The 21,363-nt window shown below is 39.6% G+C and overlaps 2 protein-coding genes across 10 annotated transcripts in view; one reads left to right on the forward strand and one right to left on the reverse strand.

Moving 5' to 3' along the window:
- exoc1l (exocyst complex component 1 like) lies at positions 1-15,235 on the reverse strand. 2 transcript variants are annotated; one of them, XM_034081635.2, is made up of 4 exons: positions 15,138-15,235; positions 1,486-1,608; positions 1,046-1,224; positions 1-533 (listed from the first exon to the last, which is right to left on the reverse strand). In XM_034081635.2, the coding sequence occupies exons 2-4, from the start codon at positions 1,604-1,606 to the stop codon at positions 264-266; spliced, it is 570 nt and encodes a 189-aa protein (XP_033937526.1). In that variant the 5' UTR covers positions 1,607-1,608; positions 15,138-15,235; the 3' UTR covers positions 1-263. The 2 variants fall into 2 exon arrangements, with proteins under 2 accessions (XP_033937526.1, XP_071059084.1); XM_071202983.1 differs by lacking the exon at positions 15,138-15,235 and adding an exon at positions 2,467-2,556.
- The window catches only part of clockb (clock circadian regulator b), a 20,144-nt gene continuing 8,025 nt past the window's right edge, over positions 9,245-21,363 (forward strand). For 4 of the 8 annotated variants that reach the window (XM_034081576.2, XM_034081584.2, XM_034081600.2 and 1 more), the window contains exons 1-18: positions 9,245-9,334; positions 11,901-11,978; positions 12,572-12,730; positions 13,538-13,626; positions 14,153-14,212; positions 14,563-14,723; positions 15,248-15,339; positions 15,481-15,570; positions 15,755-15,875; positions 17,377-17,490; positions 17,630-17,748; positions 17,847-17,929; positions 18,672-18,778; positions 18,879-19,026; positions 19,205-19,280; positions 20,035-20,173; positions 20,584-20,681; positions 20,800-21,009. In XM_034081576.2, coding sequence (XP_033937467.1) covers positions 13,610-13,626; positions 14,153-14,212; positions 14,563-14,723; positions 15,248-15,339; positions 15,481-15,570; positions 15,755-15,875; positions 17,377-17,490; positions 17,630-17,748; positions 17,847-17,929; positions 18,672-18,778; positions 18,879-19,026; positions 19,205-19,280; positions 20,035-20,173; positions 20,584-20,681; positions 20,800-21,009 — 1,635 coding nt within the window. In that variant the 5' untranslated portion in view covers positions 9,245-9,334; positions 11,901-11,978; positions 12,572-12,730; positions 13,538-13,609. Of the gene's footprint in view, positions 9,335-9,517; positions 9,693-11,900; positions 11,979-12,571; positions 12,731-13,537; positions 13,627-14,152; positions 14,213-14,562; positions 14,724-15,247; positions 15,340-15,480; positions 15,571-15,754; positions 15,876-17,376; positions 17,491-17,629; positions 17,749-17,846; positions 17,930-18,671; positions 18,779-18,878; positions 19,027-19,204; positions 19,281-20,034; positions 20,174-20,583; positions 20,682-20,799; positions 21,010-21,363 lie in introns of those variants that run through there. The other 4 variants (XM_034081592.2, XM_034081616.2, XM_034081625.2 and 1 more) reach the window with 2 other exon arrangements.

The following is a 21,363-nucleotide window of genomic DNA, read 5'->3' on the forward strand; positions in this document are numbered from 1 at the left end:
AGAATAGAATACTTTCAGGGCTAAGTCATGAAATTATCACAGTACAGGATTGTACTTTCGAAAAACACTTAGCGCCCTAAAACTTGCATTTGCCATGAAGATACATTCGGCAGAGTATTGATGCAAAAGATAGTTCATGGTAAATAAGCCCTTTTGTTGTAACAGATTCCACAATACTACACCCATTTCACACTTCCTTCTCAACACAGGTTTTTACATACACACATACACGTTAAATGACACACAATCATTGCGTCATTCCATTATGCATCCAGAGGCACGGGACACATGGACAGACAAACCAAATTGAAAGCATAGAAGCAAATCTGTGTTAGCACAACACAGTCTCCTCTGTTAGAGTAGAAGGAGGTGGGCGTGATGTAGGCCCAGTCAAAGTTCCGCAGGTTTAGTGGCTTCTGGCAGTGCTGTTCGCTGAGAGCAAACAGGGCACGCACAAACGAGTATTTGGCCGAGCAGCTGACGGCCGTCACTGTACGGACCTTGTCAAAGTGCAGCAGGAAACAGGGGTCATCCTGGAGACACAAAATGAGAAAGCATCATGAAAAGATAAATAAAAAGCCTTCTGGTAATCTATTTTAAAACCAGAGGTAACACAATTATTTAAAAGAAAACCGTGTTCCCTCAATTCAAATGAAATGTGACAAGAAACTATTGGCAAATTGACGTACATTTAAAAGGGAATGGCCTGGTAGGCAATAAAAGCATAAATATGCGATAATGTTTTTGATCAATATTTCAGCAGATTTCCAGCACACTACCTTTTGTAATAAAAAACTTTCCACGTTTATAAAGGCTTTCCGAGAGATGTCATTAATTGATCCCCAGCTGGGAAGCTTGAAACCATATGGACTTTGAGTTAAGATGTGTTTAATCAAGTCCAAATAACATTTGACAAATTAAGATAATTGGTGGTTGTGCATATAAAACGTTTATGATTATATATAGTAATCATTTGTATAGAAAACAATGGTAGATAATGCAGAAATTACCAATGAAAAGCACATGTGATAAAATTGTTAATTACCACATCAGCATCGCGTCCGTCAACAAGAGTCAGGTCCTGCAGGGACCAAATCTCCGCCTTCCTGTAGCACTCCTGTATGCTGGAGCGTTCGGTGTGGGACCCTTTGGATCCAGACTTCAGGGCCGTCTGAGATATCTGACATCGCACTATACATAACTGCACTAATTTATTTTTAGCAACTGCAAAAAGAAAAACAATGTTTTTGTTGGTATGTTTGCACATAAATAGGCACACTGCAGCACCAGACAGTCCATCTGCAGCAAAAGTATAACCTTGACTTCTCAGGCCTCATAGGCCAGGTAAAGTACACATTCAGTACATTTCCTATACAGATTATCTACAGCAAGATAATGGTCTGTAACCTGTAACAGAACATTCGACTCAGCATGGTTGACCCTTAAAAATGCTTTCATAAGAGAACCTGTTAAAAAGCTTTTTACCTGAGACACAAAGAAAATGTCTTCCGTGTGTTGGCTCTTCAATCTCAATATACTCCACCAGTGACTGTTTTGACGGTCGGAATAAAACTCTCTGCATCTCCTCCCTCAGAAGAGACGACATCACTGGAAAGAGTAGGAGAAAGATCAGATGGTGAGAAAAAGCTCAAAACAGAAGCAATAAGCAGGAAAGACACAAGAGAGATGAGAAATTCCAGAGATCACTGAAACCTGGCAGTGGTGGGATGGGAGGCGCTTTCCTCTTGTCAGACCACGTGAAAAGTATGTGGTTATGTGTGAAATGAGCTCCCTCTCACACACACACTCCAGTGTGGGGCGTTCCATTTTTGATGGTATATATGTTGATGTTTCATTAAAGTACTGCCTTCAACTCGCCCAGAAGGGATTTATTAGAAAGGTTGCAATCAAAGGCCAATCGTTTCATCATTTCATCCTTTTATTGCTTCAATTAAGATCCATTAAGAAGATGATCCTGATGTTTCCTGCAAATATGGATTTTAGTCCTGAAATTGTGTTTACTTTTAGTCATAAAGACACAAACAGTACTTTATCCTGGTATTAGTTATAGTCTTCCTCACAACACATATACAGTCTCTTTCTTTCCGTCTCTCTGTCTCCACTCACTCACATAAAGATGTTGATATATAATGTGGCAAAGCGCCTAATGTTTGTCTGTGATTAAATGTTGTTGTGTGGGAAAAGGATGTCCCACAGCACTCTGCATGGTTTCCATTACCAATTCAATATCTGAGAACAGGTACAAGTGGGGTAAAGCACTTAAATGGAAGGATTTGACAAGCACATAAAGTATACTACACTTCTTTAGGGACCATGGCTCCATTACAAATATATGCTAAAGTTGATGCACTGTTAAAAAGAACAGAATACAGAGAGGAAAACAAATCAGTTCAGTTTGTGAGAGGCGGATTGAAACAATGTGGGAATACTTTTCCATAAACAAACCTCATAATGAACCAGACCAGGAGCCTGTACTACGAAACTGGTTCAACCTAACCTGGATATGTTTGAGTTAGCCGGTTGGCCTAATCCAAAACAAACGCGCTGTCGCTAAACGGTACTACGACGCGGGTTATCAAGTGGATCGCTCAAGCCAGCCGTGTCCTATCTAGTTAGGTGCGGGTTCACATGAAAGGGGTGGTATTTGGAGCATTCGACCAAGCACAAACATGGAGAAGCATACTGACAGCGCAGCGTCATACTTCCTGAATGAAAAGTGAACTTTAATACTAGTCAAATATGAAGAAGTTAAACTTTAAACATCCATGACTTAACACTTTATCCATGATAAAAGCCATAGCTGCACCTGCAAGGTGAATACAGCTGGTACAATAAAAAGTGTTTGAATGCATACATTAACAGGTTTATGATATCACTGCCCCGTCTAAAACACGAGTGGATCTGACTTTAATTACATTTGTCTCGAGTGTTTCGTCAACTTAATGTGTTGCTTAAAATAATACTTCTGCATACGTGACACTGAGTGTTGCACGACCAGATACGGCTGACTCAGATAAGGAAATATATGATACATTATGATGTGATATGCCGCGGACTGTAGTTAATGTTACTCTGATCCGGTTACTTATGTTGTGGCAGATATTTAAGTAAGCTTTCTTAACGCTAATGAGAGCAAAATTAGGGACTAAATCTATGGCAGTCAGTAGGGGCTTGGACTGTGAGCCGTAGGGTCGCCGGTTCAAGTCCCCGACCAGACCTATTTGGAGTGTGGACTTCTACTTGGAGAAGTCCCAGTTCACCTCCTGCCCTGCCGTGGTGCCCTTGAGCAAGGCACCAGACAAGGCTGTACCTTTAGTAATGAATATTACATGTTGTGAGGAAATCTTTCCACCAATAATTCCAATAAGTAATCCAAAATGTATTCACTTCAGGTTTACGAAAGTAACTGTAATCAGATTACTCATTTTTCAAATGTAACACGAGCTGAATACAGTTACTTGATTTTTGTATTCTGATTACGTAACGCCGTTACATGTATTCCGTTACAACCCAACCCTGGCCACACCCCACTGGGCTGGGCTGGGCTGGAACACTTACAAATGTGGGCCGGTAGGATTTAGGCAAAAAAAAGGATTTTTTCTTTTTTAGAAACTTTTTTTTTTTTTGGCCCTCCGGCCCACACACAGCACCGGCCCACCGGGGAAACTCCCGGTATTCCCAATGGCCAGTCCGCCCCTGCTGGACGATGATTGATTGTTGGCGTGCCATGTGTCACCGTGTGTCTTATTGGTTTTGTGATATACTGTATTTTATTGTGTGCAGCTGGTCCTTATCTCCAGACACATTTAAAACAAATAACCTTGAAGTCCCATCTCTCCCCACCTGCTCCTGCTTCCTACATCCCCTCCACACCACACCAAGTTGTTCTTCTTAATAATAATAATACATTTATTTTGGGGGGCCGCCTTTCATAACACCCAAGGACACATAGGATAGTTTATGTTTAAATTGTTCCCTATATTGCATAGGGGCAATATAGGGAACAATTTAAACAGTGGATTTTGTGATATATCAGCCGGGGTGAGACAAGACAAACCACAAATGGACTACAGAAGGACACAAAAGGACACATGGTACAGTTTATATTATTCTTGGTCTTTTTTCAATAACATATTTCAAAGGTTCTGGATTTGTTTACAAATCTAGAAACTAAATACAAAACTAGGATGATATGAAGATCTCATGTCAAAAATAATTGTGATAAATTAGACAGAACTGGTCTGTGAGCACATTTTATTTTGGTTTGGTTCTTCTGATAAAGGTGTGAATATCTAAATAATATACCAACATATGCTATTGTCATTAGTTGTGTCCCTGTTCTTAAAGCTAAGGCATTGCTAAATTAACAACTCTTGGCTTACAGAGTTGGTAACATGAGACCGATTTTTATATATAAAATATAAATGTATTTTAATTTTATAATTTATTTTAAATATTAACAATATAATAAAATAAATGGAAATATATACACCGGCAAATATTTAATATAAATACCTTGTGTGTGTATAGCTATTGCTTTATCTGATTAATGTTATTTTCATATGAAAGTCCATGATTATAAGTATGCAGTATCATAACTATATCTTTGATGTTTATAAAAAAACAAACCGTTTGAAAATTGGTTGAAAATTGAGCATGCTATGGTTATTTAAATAGTAAACCATAATGTTATGAATGAGAGAACTCCCTGTAGCAAGATGGCGGCCAAGTGGCAACGTCGGTCTCCATTGGCCAGCAGCGCGGGTGAGTCATCTAGTGTTTATATATATATCTATGGTCACATAGGCCTACTGTATGCAGAAGTATTATTTTAAGCAACACACAAGTTGACGAAACACTCGAGACAAATGTAATTGAAGTCAGATCGTGTTTTAGACGGGGCAGTGATATCATAAACCTGTTAATGTACGCATTCAAACACTTTTTATTTTGCCAGCTGTATTCACCTTGCAGGTGCAGCTATGTGGCTTTTATCCTGGATAAAGTGTTTAAGTCATGGATGTTTAAAGTTTAAATTCTTCATTTTTGACTAGTATTAAAGTTCACTTTTCATTCAGGAAGTATGACGCTGCGCTGTCAGTATGCTTCTCCATGTTTGTGCTTGGTCGAATGCTCCAAATACCACCCCTTTCATGTGAACCCGCACCTAACTAGATAGGACACGGCTGGCTTGAGCGATCCACTTGATAACCCGCGTCGTAGTACCGTTTAGCGACAGCGCGTTTGTTTTGGATTAGGCCAACCGGCTAACTCAAACATATCCAGGTTAGGTTGAACCAGGGGGGTATACTACGAAGCAGGATTTTCGCTTAGCCGGCTAAATTCAGGGCAAACTCCGGCTTTCCGGTCCTACGAAGCTGGTTCTCTTTTTAGCAGGCTAGATCTCCATGGTAATTTATGCTTAGCGGCTAACCTGGTCGGGACCAGGTTAGGTTGCAGGCTAAGAGCTCAATTCAGTGAAAGCACCGCCTGCTGACCAATCAGAGCTCAGTGTGCGGAGTTTAAAGCGATCAAGTCATATTACAGGAGAAAGGAAATACAGAAAAGCTGCCGTCGCAGGAAAGACGGCCAGCAAAAATCACCGACTGTGTGAACGTGAACATCAATAGAATATCACCTCCCATCTTCAGAGCAATCTGACTATTATAACATTAGCGTTAAGAAAGCTTACTTAAATATCGGCCATAACATAAGTAACCGGATCAGAGTACATTAAGTACAGTCCGCAGCATATCACTTCATAATGTATCATATATCTCCTTATCTGAGTCAGCTGAGCCGTACCTGGCCGTGCAACACTCACAGTGTCACATACTGTATGCAGAAGTATTATTTTAAGCAACACATTAAGTTGACGAAACACTCGAGACAAATGTAATTAAAGTCAGATCGTGTTTTAGACGGGGCAGTGATATCATAAACCTGTTAATGTACGCATTCAAACACTTTTTCTTTTGCCAGCTGTATTCACCTTGAAGGTGCAGCTCTGTGGCTTTGATCCTGGATCAAGTGTTTAAGTCATGGATGTTTAAAGTTGAACTTCTTCATTTTTGACTAGTATTAAAGTTCACTTTTCATTCAGGAAGTATGACGCTGCGCTGTCAGTACGCTTCTCCATGTTTGTGATTGGTCGAATGCTCCAGATACCACCCCTTTCATGTGAACGCGCACCTAACTAGATAGGACACGGCTGGCTTGAGCGATCCACTTGATAACCAGCGTCGTAGTACAGTTTAGCAAGAGCGTGTATGTTTTGGATTAGGCCAACCGGCTAACTCAAACATATCCAGGTTAGGTTGAACCAGCTTCGTAGTACAGGCCCCTGGTCCCGACCAGGTTAGTCGCTAAGCATAAGTTACCATGGAGATCTAGACTGCTTAAAAGAGAACCAGCTTCGTAGGACCGGAAAGCCGGAGTTTTCTCTGAATTTAGCCGGCTCAGCGAAAATCCTGCTTCGTATACCCCCCAAAGCTCTTATTTGATTTGTTTGAAAGAAAAAGTGTGGGTCCATTGGATTTGTCACATTTGTGAAAACAAAGATGGGTTGCTCCATAGCTAAGTGCTTTATTGTTGTTGTTGTTGTTGTTGTTGTTGTTGTTGTTGTTGATGATGATGATGATGATGGTTTCTGCGGGTGTTCATTGGAAAGGCTTTATGCCTCTGAGATGGAAAGATGAGCGGATGAGCAGGAAGTAAGTAGCAGAGGAAATATACAAGTGTTGAATCTCATGAATAACACATGAGGTTTATTGTACTTACTCAATCTTCAACCCCAGCATGTTGTTCATGAGCATTAAAAGGATTCTCATTTACAAGAGTTGGAGGAATCTCCAAATAGTCACAGGAGTAGTATTGTACTATCTTGGAATATATTTAATATGTATTCAATGCAAGGCTTCAACGTGTCTGTATTTGGCAGTAGTGTTCTTGTCATAAAGCATTCCCATAATCCCTGACTTTGTTTAGACCTGCAGGAGAGTAGCTATAAACCAAACAGCAATTATAATACATAAGGCTATATGGGAGGGGGTTAGAAAGAGAAGGACGTGTGATTTGAAAATGATTAAGAGGAGGTGTATCAGTCAGAGAACCTGGCACTAAGGATGACATTAAGATCTGAGTAACACTGTAAGGATGGATAACGTTGGGGAAGAAAGAAGAGGATGAAATTATGAAGAATAAAGAAAGGGAAGAAGTATTCAAAAATGATCAAGAAACAGGAACACCAGAAAGGATGGAGAGCAATGACACGGCAATGGGGAAAAGGAGAAGGAAGAAAACATTAAGGATCGTCAAAAAAAAGAAGGAATACATATGAATAACAGGAAGTGCTGCTGAGTGCAGGGGTTGTGGAAAAAAGATAAGAAAAGGGGGCCAGTCGTTAACGGCTAATCCGAACAAATCCTGAGAACTGTAAATGATGAAAGAGGAAAAGCGAGGGGGCAGGCTGAGTTCACAGAGAGGAAGGAAATGGGGGGAGGGAGATAATCTACAAAGGTGTGGAAGAATTATGGGTCCATGCAGGAGTAAAGACTGAATGAGGATCGCACTGTTATACATTAAACTGTGATTTCGGTGAGATTATGAAAATGGTGGTCCAAAATTACAGAGGGGGTGCCAAAGCACCAGCTCTGACACATTTAGAAGCACTCATTTAATTGTATACACCAAGAATCCAACGTAAAAGGATTTTGTTTGCTTAAACTAAAGGAAATAACTAACACTAGTGTGATTTCGCTAAGATTATGACCACATGGTCAAAAGCTACAGAAGCGATGCCAAATCTGGCAGGACCAACAGCTATCCCATCATCATTTTGGATTGCTGACTTGGGAAATTCCTAAAAAAGGACATTTCTGTAATAGCTTTACCTTTCACAAGAAAATATAACAATGTTTTCCTAAATGCAGTCAGGAAACATGTTTATGTTGTATCCATAAACCTGGATGTTATTCTGAAGTGACAAGAACGAATTTCAGACTTAAATGTTTCAGTAATGAAGCCTCTGAACAATATACTTAAAACGTAATGCATTAAATAGGAGCAAAGGACTCTAAATGCACTTCCACTAAAAAGAATATGAACAATTTATTAGTAGCTATTGTACTGTGGCAGATATTGATCTGAAAAGTTGACATTACTTGTTGTAATGTGTTTTGACATCAATGTAAACACACACAAACACAAGGACTGTGGAAATTGATTTACCCACACAGCCACAAAAAACGTATAACATTTCTGATAATGGCCTCATATCATTTAAATTGTGCTGCACTGATGTAATACGATGTGTATCTTCTACTCTAGCAGGACTGGCACAGGTAAAAACTCCAGGTCTGTTATAGGCTGCACACATTTGGCAACAATTAAGCTATTGCTTTGGATTTAGTTTTAAGATCAGGATTTGTCTGTACCCGACCAGACTCCTCTGTCATCTCTTTTTCAATATTTTTTATGAATTTTTGTATTTATCCAGAAATATATTGTAAACTCATTATAATCAATAATGCAATATCATTCAACAAAAATCACATCGTCGTTTGAAGAGAATGTGAAATTCACATCTAATCCGTAGACTAATTCATAGGAAAGGTTTCTAAAGGTCAACAGGTTCAATAATATTAATGTCGGGGAACCACTACACAATATAACGTCACAGTCTATAGAGCTCCTGATTGGTTGTCAATGAAAGGGGAAACCCCCTGCCATCCGGAACGCAGGGCCATCCCTACCCTGCCTGCAACCTTCTGGCGACCGTCCAATGTCACATTCACAGCCAACTCACTGTAACATATGTATTTCCCGAAAAATAATACGGTGGTGTTAAATATGCATATTAGTAAAATTGTGAATATAAATAAAAACAAGGTGGCATTGAATGCATTTTAAGTCGTAGGCCTATCTATTTAAAGGAATATCCTATTCGGCATAATTTCCGCCATGCTCGCTTTAGGTGCATTCATTTGCAAGCCAGGACGCACGATCTCAATCTTCCTTTTATACATTTTCTATCATAATAAAAACTATATGGCACTGACAGTCGATTGGTCTGACTGGGAAAGCGAGAAAAACAAGCGGAGTCATTTCCCCGGTGAAGATCACTCAGCGATCTGCTGCTTGTGTACTGTGCTAAATAGTGCGCCCTACTGTCTCCATTGCGCATGACTGTACGGCGTAATATGAAGTAGGCCTCCTGTTTTTCTCCCCAACCCGGAGTCCTCCGAGCCCCCACCGACTCGATGCAACGTTCAAGTAAGCAAAACACGGAGGCTGCTGTCGATTACTCAGGAAGGTAAGCTTAATATTAAATGCATATAAAAAGCCAGCGGTAGTTATGGAATAGCAAAGCCGCGGTGATCGTTAAACGGTGTGTGTTTTAGCGGTGGGACTGCAGAGGAGGGTTAGGGACTGTTTCCGCACGCTCGAGGGAGAGCAAGGCCCAGTGACCCACATTCAGAGCAGCCAGCAGTGTCTATGTGCACGAGTGGCTGAGCGTGCGCGTCTCCGTGTGTGCGTGTGTGTGTGTGTGTCTGTGTGTGCCCGGGGACCGTGTATCTTTTGTGTACATTACATCTGCCGCGAAAATGTTTTCACCATCGCTGATTTTAGACATTTGTCCGCGGCCGACTGTTATGTTGTTGTCTGTTTTGGTGAGGACCTTTCCCCGCACGGTGTCTGAGGACACACGGTAACATTTTTAGAGATTATTTTGTCTTCAATGTCAGTTGTTGCGTGACAGCTTGAGGCTCGGCGGCAGCTTTGCCATGGCACAGGCTGATCATTTCTGCTGTTTATTTCACAACCTGATTTACCTGTCATAACTGTGTCATTGTGTGCGTGTGAGTCTGACGTGAGATACGGGCCATTAAGAGCATTACATCTCTGGGTTAAATGGTCAGTTTTCGGAGCAAGCTTAGTTAGCCTGCTAGCTAGCTTTATGGGTTGCTCTCTTTAGGTTGTATAACGAACACCTGTGGACTTAAAGGTGTATTAAAATCGTTACCGTGCATATCTGATAGCTAGTTGTGCTTTAGTTGGACTGCCTTGCATGTACTACATTGTCTTTAAGCGTGTTTATTCATTGACAAAGGTGTACAGTGGGCAGACTGGTCCAATGAAGGAGCTCAGTGTAATGAGGCTTCACTTATTGGCCATCAGGAACAGTGACTGTAGGTCAGACCAGTGCTCCCCCAAGTAGAGACCAGTGGTGTAAGGTAACTAAGTACATTTACTCAAGTACTGTACACTTTTGAGGTACTTGTACTTTACTTGAGTATTTCAATGTTTTGCTACTTTCTTCTTCTACCCCACAAAATTAAAAATAGGTAAATCATGTATTTTTACTCGATTTATTCAATACCTTTATTTACTTTGCAGATTTGGATTAATGATGGGAAAATACAACACTTAAATATGACTTCAGTCACACCTGGAGTAAATTCACAAGCTAGCCTGCAGCATACAACAAAAATGAAATCATGCTCCACCTTTACCAGATTTGATAAACACTGTAATGCATCAATAATCATAATCAAAACATATATATAACTCTGAAATGGGCCGGTCTGCATAATGAGTGCTTTTACTTTTTGGACTTTAAGTATATTTTGATACCAATAATTTTCTACTTCTACTTCAGTAACATTTTCAATGCAGGACTTGTACTTGTTACTGAGCATTCATACACTCTGGCACTTCTACTTTTACTTAAGTACAACATCCCTCTGATAGTTTAACAATATGCCTAAAATCTTCCACACAAATGAGTGCAATAAATAATTTAGCAGGGTGATAATGTAGGTCATTGGGTTTGACTGTCATATCTTGCAGCTAAATCTTCTTAGCTCATTGTTACACAATGTGGTATGTTGACTGATCTGGTGCCAGATAGGCTTGACAAGTGCAGGAACTTAATTGTTAGCTTTTTTACCCAGACATCACAAAAGTAATCAATGTGAAGCAACAATTACAGCATTACTAGATTAGCAGATTCTGTACTTTTTCTTCATCTTATGTGATAGTAATAATATGATATTCATGAGGTGACTTCTACTTAGCAAGACATCAAACTCTTTTTAGATGCCTCTTTAGGCTGTGGTTGTCAGAATTTCTAGTTTCACATTTTCACAATTTGAAGACCAAATTACTGAGAAAGTAATCAGTTTTTGATTGATAAATGCTAACAGATGTTTTTCAATTATTCAGTTATCAAGCTTCCATCAATTGTGAAGATATACTGGTTTTCTGTTTTATGGTTTTATACATACAGGATATTTATCAAAGTTAACTGAATATCTTGTATATTGGACTGGGACAGACCCCATCTAGAAACATTTTTATTATTAAAATGAATCGACAGTTTTATAGACAAAAATGGTTACTTACAATAATAATTGGCAGATACATTGATAAACGGTTAACTACTAGGTGCTGCCCTAATCTTTTAGTAGTATGAGTATAGTTTGTTTTGGACTGTTGGTTGGCTTGGATGGTTATACATTAGCTAGGTCTGGGCAATATGGCAAACATATTCTCTCATGGTCATGTCAAAAGTACTTCAATGCAAAATTACTTTTTGTTGTGAAAAAAATATAAAGAATAATAAATAGATATGGGCCTAACTCTATCTAGAGAAACAATATTTAATATACATATAATCTTGAAATGTTTTATTTTGCTCACAATATATATCTTTTTAGGCCAATCCCTAGTTGCAGCCCTAGTTTCCTGTTTTGATCTTGCAACAACTAACATATTTACTTTGGTGGTTGGCCCTTAGAATTTGCATGCATGGTAAACAGTGAACACAGGCTGGCCCCCTGGTATGTTTGTGAATGAGTATGGTTTCTGTGTTGCAGGTGAGGTGTGGCTCACCCATGAAGTGTTGTCTGTGCCTGGAATGATAGGATCTTAATTAGCTTTTCACATTCCAGAAAGTAAGTTGAAAAACACCTTCTTAACACTTTTTCATATCTAGGTCACTGTGCTGAAAGTTTCTGAAGAACTTTGAATGTAATCATAATAATTGATTATTCCAGGGTTTCCTCGCTGCACTGACGTTATTTGCACTTTAAAGGCTGGAATATTTTTCTATGATGTTTTGTTATTGAAAAGCTGAATTTAAGTAGTGTGGTTATGTTGGGTTGTATTGTTTGTTGTAGTCTTTGTACAAAGGTTTTATAAACTGTACCAGAGTATTTTTCCTTTTTAGGACTTTATAGCTTACAGTGTTGAAAAGTAACATTTATTCAAGTACTGTACTAAAGTAAACATTTGAGGTCACTATATATATTGTACAGCTTAGGTTACTAGCTACTTTCCACATTAAACTATTAATACAAATATATAAATCAACTAATAAATTATAACATATTATTTTAGGCTGAGCCTAATTCAAACAATGCACCTCTTTCTGACAGCCTAATAAAATCGACATTTGTCAGATGCAAGTGCAAAAAGTGCTGCCTTTTAATTGACCTAATGAACCCTCATGACCCCAATAAACCTACTGCTGTGATTTGTCCCGCAGGTTTGGTTGACCACCATGTCTTTCCTGTGGTCTGTTGTCCTCTCATGACCCCAATGACCTCAACAGCAGCTTTGACCATAGAGTCAGCTTTGACCCCGTACGCTTTCTCTGACCCCTGAGAAAAGACATTAAGTGACCACGTGCATAAGCTGTGTTGGGGTAAGAAGTGACCACACACACACACACACACACACACACACACACACACACACACACACACACACACACACACACACACACACACACACACACACACACACACACACACACACACACACACACACACACACACACACACACACACACACACTACAGGTTGTTCATGCATCTTTTATCGCAGTTAATTTAAATACACTATAATAAATCAATTTGATTTGTGTTTCCTAAAAATATGCTCTTTTTTAATAAATCTATGCCATGACTCCGTAGTAATCTTAATTGACTGTAAAATATGTTATAAGTATACAAGCAACCACCATAGTAAGCCAGTTATCCGAACCCCATGTGTTCATGCTAATACCCCATGCTGATAATTGTAATAAATGTTGGAGAATGACACTGGGTAAAAAAAACATGCAACTTGCCTGTCTATTTTCGACTCATGCTTAGATAATACTTTATTGCATATCAGCTATTGCTTTGATCAAGTTTACAGAAATCTAATGGTCTCCTCTTCTAGCCTGAATAGTTAAGTTTGTCAGTGTGCTATTCCGTGTGTGCAATAAATTGCTTTCGCTTCAACACATTTGTAACTGCACTTTGGTCTGATTTAAATCTTTATTCATAAGACACAATTCAGAATATATTTAATAATTCACAAGTGATTCTTGATTGATGAGATTTAACATTATTGCTGTACCATGTGAGCCAGAACATTTAGTCACTGATGTTTTAGTCCACTGAATTGCTATGTAAATCCTAACTGGAACCTAAGCAAATAAAATAATTGTTTTTCTGTCTCTCCAGGTGGTCGTCCAAATGCCTACCTCACGCCTAAAGAGCAAATCACTGCAGCCACAGGCCTGATCAGCAGCTACCATGACATCAAGCATAGGGTATGCTGCAACTCACAGACATTTTTTATCATAAATTACTTCCATACGCAGACATACATACACAGAGTTCAAGCACATTTAGTACAACATATGTTCAGATTTAAACCTTTTTGAGTAAATTAAGCCCTTAACAGGGTTAATGATTGACAAAATGGTCCTTATTTATTATGCCATGATGTGCCTCCGAAAAAAGTCACACGTATTAAATTAAAAATGAAAGTATTTTTATTGACCTATTTTAGTCGAAATGTACGCAAGAACACGCCCTGTTTCACAAATGCACTCGTAATCTTTTTGGCAAGCACAACACATTCCTTCTCACTCTCTCTTTCCCTCTCTCCGTCTCTCACTCTTTTTTTTGTGACCCAAAAATAAACCTGCTGCTGGCATGTAGGAATCCTCTCATTACCAACATCCGTCATTCGCTATTATTAACAATACAGATCTGCTTTCAAGCTGCCAACAAAACGTCCACACACAGGAAAACACAACGTGAGACTTCAAATATTATGCTCTCTTTTTGTAGGGATGATTGTAGCATCTTTGATGGGTTGATGGAAGAAGATGAAAAGGACAAAGCAAAACGGTAAGCTTGATATAGAGGAGCAACACACTGAAGTTATGATACTTGTATTTTGTATTGATATCAATAAAACATTCCTTTTTATAAAACATCCCATGGTATTTAAAGACTGAAACCTGTTAAATTAATCATTATTTGAAAGTCCTACCTATTTAAATGTAGGTACATTTTTAGCTACAGGGAATATACCATGTCTAATCCGACATTATTGTAGGCCATACACAGCAGCCACACTGCATTACCTCATTAAACATTATAGAGTGAAATATCAAAATGTTTATAGCAGTTTATTTGCAGGTTGTTTTTTCTGTTTGTCAGAATCTTGACATTTTTAATCGAATGTATAACTGTAGTTTCGATCGTAGCGTGTCCCGTAACAAGTCTGAGAAGAAGCGGAGAGACCAGTTCAATGTCCTCATCAAGGAACTCGGCACGATGTTGCCGGGCAACACCAGGAAGATGGACAAGTCCACCATCCTGCAGAAAAGCATCGACTTCCTGTGTAAACACAAAGGTCAGGGCACGGCACAGGGTGGACACTTCTTGTTTTATATTTAGTTGTTCTTATGTACACACTGTTGTTGTCTGTGCTGCTTTACTCTCATTACTACAGCTTGTTTCACTTTTTACAAGACTTGCCTTGCGACTGTGTAAAGTTGACTTAATCATTATGAACAATAGTAATTTCATACTCTTAACTACTTCATTTTCTTAGGTTGAGATGCTTCACACCACTTCTCTATTTTACCTTCATACCTTAATTGATCACTACTTGAATACTGTGATTATATTATGATGAAAGATTTTTTTTCCCTTTGCATGTGTTCACGCGTGTATGCTTTCTACTCCTAGCTCTGTTCATTGTTGTTCATGATGATTAATTTAGCTTCCACTTTACTGGCGCTGTTCTTTCATTGTGCGTGCTTACCTTTTGTGTAGTCTCTTTCTGGTCACGTCGCCTCATGTTTTCCTTACAAGACTTTTTCCAGAAAGACTTTGTTTTCTTCTTAACATTCCGTTTTCTTTTTCCTCCACCAGAGATTGCAGCCCAGTCAGAGTCCAGTGAGATCAGGCAAGACTGGAAGCCTCCGTTTCTTAGCAATGAGGAGTTCACCCAGCTCATGCTGGAGGTCAGATATTTAACATTTTGTTCTGTTCTCCTGTCCGTTTTTATCTCCCCGTTTATTATACTCTTAATAGAAAAGTCCTTTTACTTGTACTGCTGTAGACCAACACTTAGAGTTGTTCTTTATCTCATCTTGCATTATCAGGCTTTGGATGGGTTCTTTATAGCAATCATGACTGATGGGAACATCCTCTACGTCTCTGAGAGTGTTACCTCACTACTTGAACATCTACCGGTGAGTAACACTGGCTCTTTCTTTTGCCTGGTCACATTAGTCATCCCTTCTATTGCAGACCAAGCTTTTATCCATGTTGTTGTTCAGATGTCAGGATGACCTTTGTGTGTACTGGAAAAAGGGTTCGGCTGTTCTTCTTGTTTTTGTGTGTGTTCTCATGCACGTATGTGTGTGTGCTCCTCAGACTGACTTGGTGGACCAGAACCTGTTAAACTTCCTGCCACTCGGGGAACACTCTGATGTGTACAAGGAGCTGTCCACACACCCCACCGAACACGAGAACCTTAGCTCCGATTACCAAAAGAGTCAGTATCTCCCCATGACACGCTACATCTGGCTGCTGGTTTTAGAATGATTTAAATCAACTGTAATGTGTTTGGTGGTTCAAAGGGAATATAATTCTGTTTAATATTTACATGTATACTTCCTTGCTGTGGTTACAAGATTTTGTAAAGAATTAAATCTGTGTTTAGGCCTTAACATCCAAAGAAAATTATGTAGAAACGGAATAAGAAAAACAAGTAACACATGTTCTTCCCATTAGACGCTTTCTCACCAGAGTACTTTTCCCAGGAATAGTTCCGATAGTTCCTGGGATTTTGCGTTCACACCAAAAATATCTGGAACTAGAACTTTTTTTCGGGAACCTTTTCACCCCTTTTCAGGCCTTCTAGAGAGGTGGTACTTTCCTGGGTAGGAAAAGGTTCCAATTTCTGATTGGCTGGGCGAATTGCAAACCACGCCCCGTAAAACTCTGAAAAATGTTGTGTCGCGCTTCTGGCGATTTACTCCCAGCAGCTTCTACTGAAGCCTTCCGAGTAAATCGCCCCAAGTCTGGGGACTTCCGTCCGGGGACTTCGGGTGGCAGACAGTGGGTGTTTCTCAATGTCGAGGACGCTTCCTTGGTAGCACATGTCTTCCGAGTCAGGTCCTTCAGAAGCGAGGCAAGAATCCTTCCTAGCCTCGCAAAACGAAGAATGGTGGAACAGGCTAGCAGGTGTGCGTCATATGCGAGGCCCCGCCTTAAATGGAGCGAGATTTCCGCCAAAGATTTTTGAAATGTTTCCGTGCGCAAAGCATTGTAGGGATTTTAAGACCGCGGAGGATACACATGTGCAGCCTCGACATTTTCCCCAAATTCCAAGGATCCTGGACATTGGAACAGTCCTTCGGCAGGACTCGATGACATAGCATCCTTGAAATAGTGGCTCTGGAGGAGCCTTCCTCTACATTGAGAAACACCCAGTATAGTTGTTTGCGGCCTGCCAGTAAACCCAAAGCAGAAGAAGAAGTGACGTCAGGGGCTTCATTTGCGTAATCCTCCCTCAGGGACTTATTCCGGTGTGAACGCGATCTACTAGATAGTTCCTGAACTGCAAATGTCCGGGGATCTAAGTTCCGGGAACTATTCCTGGGAAAAGTACTTGGTGTGAAAGTGCCTGTATAGACTGTAATGAAAGTTATTGAATGTATTTCTGGCAAAAAATAGTTTTCAAAACCGTAACTAATATTGTTAGTTTATTATAAATCCTTTCCTGTCCATCTAGTATGTAAGGAACCACATCGGTAGATATAAAGTAAGAGACAGATAGTTATTAGTGCAGGAACACAAAAAAGCACTTATTCTAAGTGTCTTTGGATAAAAACGTTAAATAGAAGTTAATCTAATGTAAATAAAGGCTGATATACTGGCTTATCATTATCCCTGTTTTGTCTTGATACCCTAACAACACCATTCACACATTATGAATCCATTAACGCTATGTTTACAACACCTTTTTGACATATTATGTTTATTCTCTCCAGCTAAGAACCACATGGAGTTCTGCTGCCATATGCTGCGAGGGGCCATTGACCCCAAAGAACCGCATGTGTACGAGTATGTCAAGTTCATCGGCAACTTCAAGTCACTCAACAATGGTATGTCACTCAAATAGCTTTCAGCACGGCAGGCTTTGTAAAGCTTGTTATAATTAGAAGTGAACATTGTCAAGGATTTGTCTTTGTCTGATGGAGTAAACAACATTTTCAACGGCAAACTCTTCTCTGTGGTGTGCAGTTCCCAACGTGACGAGGAATGGTCTGGCAGGGGTGTTACAGCGCTCTCTGCAGCCTGCGTTCGACGACAAGGTGTGCTTCGTAGCCACAGTTCGGCTGGCCAAACCTCAGTTCATCAAGGTAGCCTAGGGCACACTGACAAACAAAAGTGAAGTCACACTGAGTCATAAATAAATCATTTAATCTAACATAATCTTTCTTCATTTTTATAAACATAGGAAATGTGTACAGTGGAGGATCCTAATGAAGAATTCACCTCGAGGCACAGTCTAGAATGGAAGTTCCTCTTCTTAGACCACAGGTAAACACACACATACAGATTTCATTGAATTCTTATGTCGCCACTATTCTCTGTCAGAAGTGATTGTCTGGTGGTCACAGTTTTCCAATGTCAAATTAGGGGGAGTCTTTTTCTGACTTATTGAGAAACTCAAATCTGACATTCTCTGTGTGATTAGCTAGCTGTGTAGAAGAGAGAAATGAGCCAGGGTTTAAACTTCTCAAAAGTCTCTTGTTATTGTTCACAATACTTTGAACAACCTAGTGCAACATTATAAGTAACTTCCAGGAGACACTGTCTGAAAAATAGGCGCTGTTCCCCTCTCACTATGACGGCCAGCTTTTCACCCCGCCCTCAAATGTGGCTCTTTTTTCAGATATTCAGGTATTATAGAGTACACTACATCTTGTTTGTAGGCCTACTGTCTGTGGCTTTATATAAAAAGAAAACCAGCATGAAAACATCTTGTTACATAAGAGAGAAAGAGAGATTTGAATATACTTTTGACATTGACAAGCCTTCAACTTAAAGATAAAAATGGAATAATTCAAGTGTGTGGTGATAAAATGCTAATTAATATATTGTGCACGTTTGTGAAACAGAGTAATCTTTTAAATGCCTTTTTACTGAAGTTGTTCCTCTTTGGTTACATTTGACTGAAATGTGAAAGCACTCCGTTGGTCCAGGTCACTTTGACTTTGTAAAGCCTGCATGCCGCTTTTTTGTGAAAGCGAATTATAAGGATACAATTTCTCCTTTTCAGAGCTCCACCAATCATAGGCTACCTGCCGTTCGAGGTTCTGGGAACATCAGGGTACGACTATTACCATGTGGACGACCTGGAGACATTAGCCAAGTGTCACGAACACTGTGAGGGCTCGTATTACACACTTTCAGTCACGATTTTAAAAGAAAGCATTTATCTTCTTGTTGTTTCTAACAACTCTGCTCTCGTCTCTCTACTGTTCAGTGATGCAGTACGGTAAAGGGAAGTCGTGCTACTATCGTTTCCTGACTAAAGGTCAACAGTGGATCTGGCTCCAGACGCATTACTACATCACCTATCACCAGTGGAACTCTCGACCTGAGTTCATCGTCTGTACGCACACAGTAGTCAGGTACTGCAGCTCCCTTTGGCCTCATTACTGATGGTACAATTATCAGAGATCATTTTTTTCAAGATCATTTGACATTTCAGATACACTCATTTACTGGTGACACTACATATCGCTCATTTTCGTCACATCCTTCATGCTTCTTTATTGGCTTAACTTTTTTTTTGTGCTTAAAATACAGCTATGCAGAGGTGAGGGCAGAGCAGCGCAGAGAGCTGGGCATTGAAGAGTCCAACCCAGAAGGGACTGTGAATAAGGTGAGAAATGACATAATCTGTTTTCCTAGACACGAGCCGAATTATAAAAGGTATTACAATATATAACGTGTGAAGGAAACATTTATTCAAACTAAAAACAAAACATGTTGTGTTTGAACTTTTAGATGTGTTGTTTAAGCCTAAGTAACAAAATGAAACTATCAGTAGTGTAATTTAATTTGTATTAAATGTTTGACTGAAATTCTCTTGAGAATGTATTCATTATACATTAGAAATAATATACACAGCATTTAAAGAGCATACGATTTAATATGTCAAGAGGCGTTTAAAAAAATAAACAAACTTCAAATATAAACAGTGTCACACAACAATAAGCCAAAAGCTTCCAAACTTTTAACCTTTAACTTCTGTCAGTGAGTAACTGCTGCCCATTGATGTATCTCACACTGTCTACAACTCTGATGCACTTTCTGCTATCTATATTATCTCAATCCTTTTGTTTAGTATCAACATCAAGCTGAGAACAACAGATGATCCTAAATCAAACTCCAAACAGCATAATGTTAATCCCACATACATTCAGTTCTATTTGCTGGTTTAGTTAAGTTGCCATCTAAAAGTTGATAATCAGTATGTATGGGTAGAATAGCACATTTAAGCACATGAGTATTTTATCATGAATAATGCTTCGCTCTTTTACAAATCAGCCCTGTTATTATCACCTTTATGCAGTCTGAATTAGATTTTTAGGATTGGATGCCAAGTGTATTTTTTCTTTGTTTCTCTGCTTTAGATTCAGGACTCAGAGTCACAGCTGAATACGTCCAGCCTCAAGGAGGCTCTGGAGCGATTTGATCGCAGCCGAACGCCCTCGGAATCCTCACAAAGTTCTCAGAAGTCCTCGTCGCACGTCTCTGACAATACTTGCACCTGTAAGGACACACGTGTACAATGTATAATATTATGATGTTTATACTAACTTTTCAGATCAAGTCCGAATTTGTGTTTCATCACAGCAGCTCCATTTGCAAATAAAAAGGCCAAACATGTGTACAAGAAAAGACACAATTATAATCATTAAGACAATTCATGCAAACCCTTATTGTTGTGGAATAAGGCTCCATATTTAATTACAACTTGATGATAATTATCTGTCTTTGATGTTCAGGGCAGGATGGGGTCAGAGGCAATGTTGTTGTCCAGCCTTAGTATAATCATATTAATCAGTCATGCCTTGACGTAAGACGAGTCAGTGACGCATCAGTTTGGGAGTTAGATGGGATGAGAGTTGATACGATATCGTGACTCTTACTCATCAATGATTCTGTCTCTGCCGCAACAGCCTCTAAGCTACACATGGACACGGCCACACCTCCTCTGCAGTCCATGGCCTCCACCATGGTGATTACGTCACAGCGTCGCTCGTCCATCAGCAGCCAGGTGAGATCTGATTGGACAGAAACACCCAAAAATACCAAGCTAGGACTTCCTAAACTGATGACTGAACAAACTCACACATCAGTTGTCATAATTATCTTGATTATATCTATATTTGCAGTCGATGAGCTCTCAGACCACGAGCCAGAGTGTAACTCCAGGGATGATCCCTCAGCAGCAGCAGCAGCAGCAGCAACAACAGCAACAACAACAGCAACAACAACAGCAACAACAGCAACAACAGCAACAACAACAACAACAGCAGCAACAACAGCAGCAACAACAACAACCACAGCAACAACAACCCCAGCAGCTACAGGCAAACGTACAGGTGAGAATGGGTCTTCATTTCATGACATCATTATGTACTGTGGTGTAAAGCTAAAACGTTTTGTTGATTAATTGCCCAGACAATCAACAATACATTCATATTTAATAGATAGTGTTATTTTTGGGAGAATTTTCTTTCAGCTTACCTCTCTTTCTTAAAGGTCCCATGTCATGGCCATTTCTACTGATCATAATTCCATTGTTGAGGTATACTAGAATAGATTTATATTGTGCAATTTCCATACTATTTCCAAACTCACATTGGTTTCTCATGCATCTCTGTATAGTATGTGTATTCACTCTCTGTCCTAAACAGCTTGTTGGAGCTCCTGCCCCCCCTCCCTATGAGCCCACT

Source organism: Pseudochaenichthys georgianus, chromosome 1, assembly GCF_902827115.2.
Source record: "Pseudochaenichthys georgianus chromosome 1, fPseGeo1.2, whole genome shotgun sequence".
In the NCBI taxonomy this organism is placed as follows: domain Eukaryota; kingdom Metazoa; phylum Chordata; class Actinopteri; order Perciformes; family Channichthyidae; genus Pseudochaenichthys; species Pseudochaenichthys georgianus.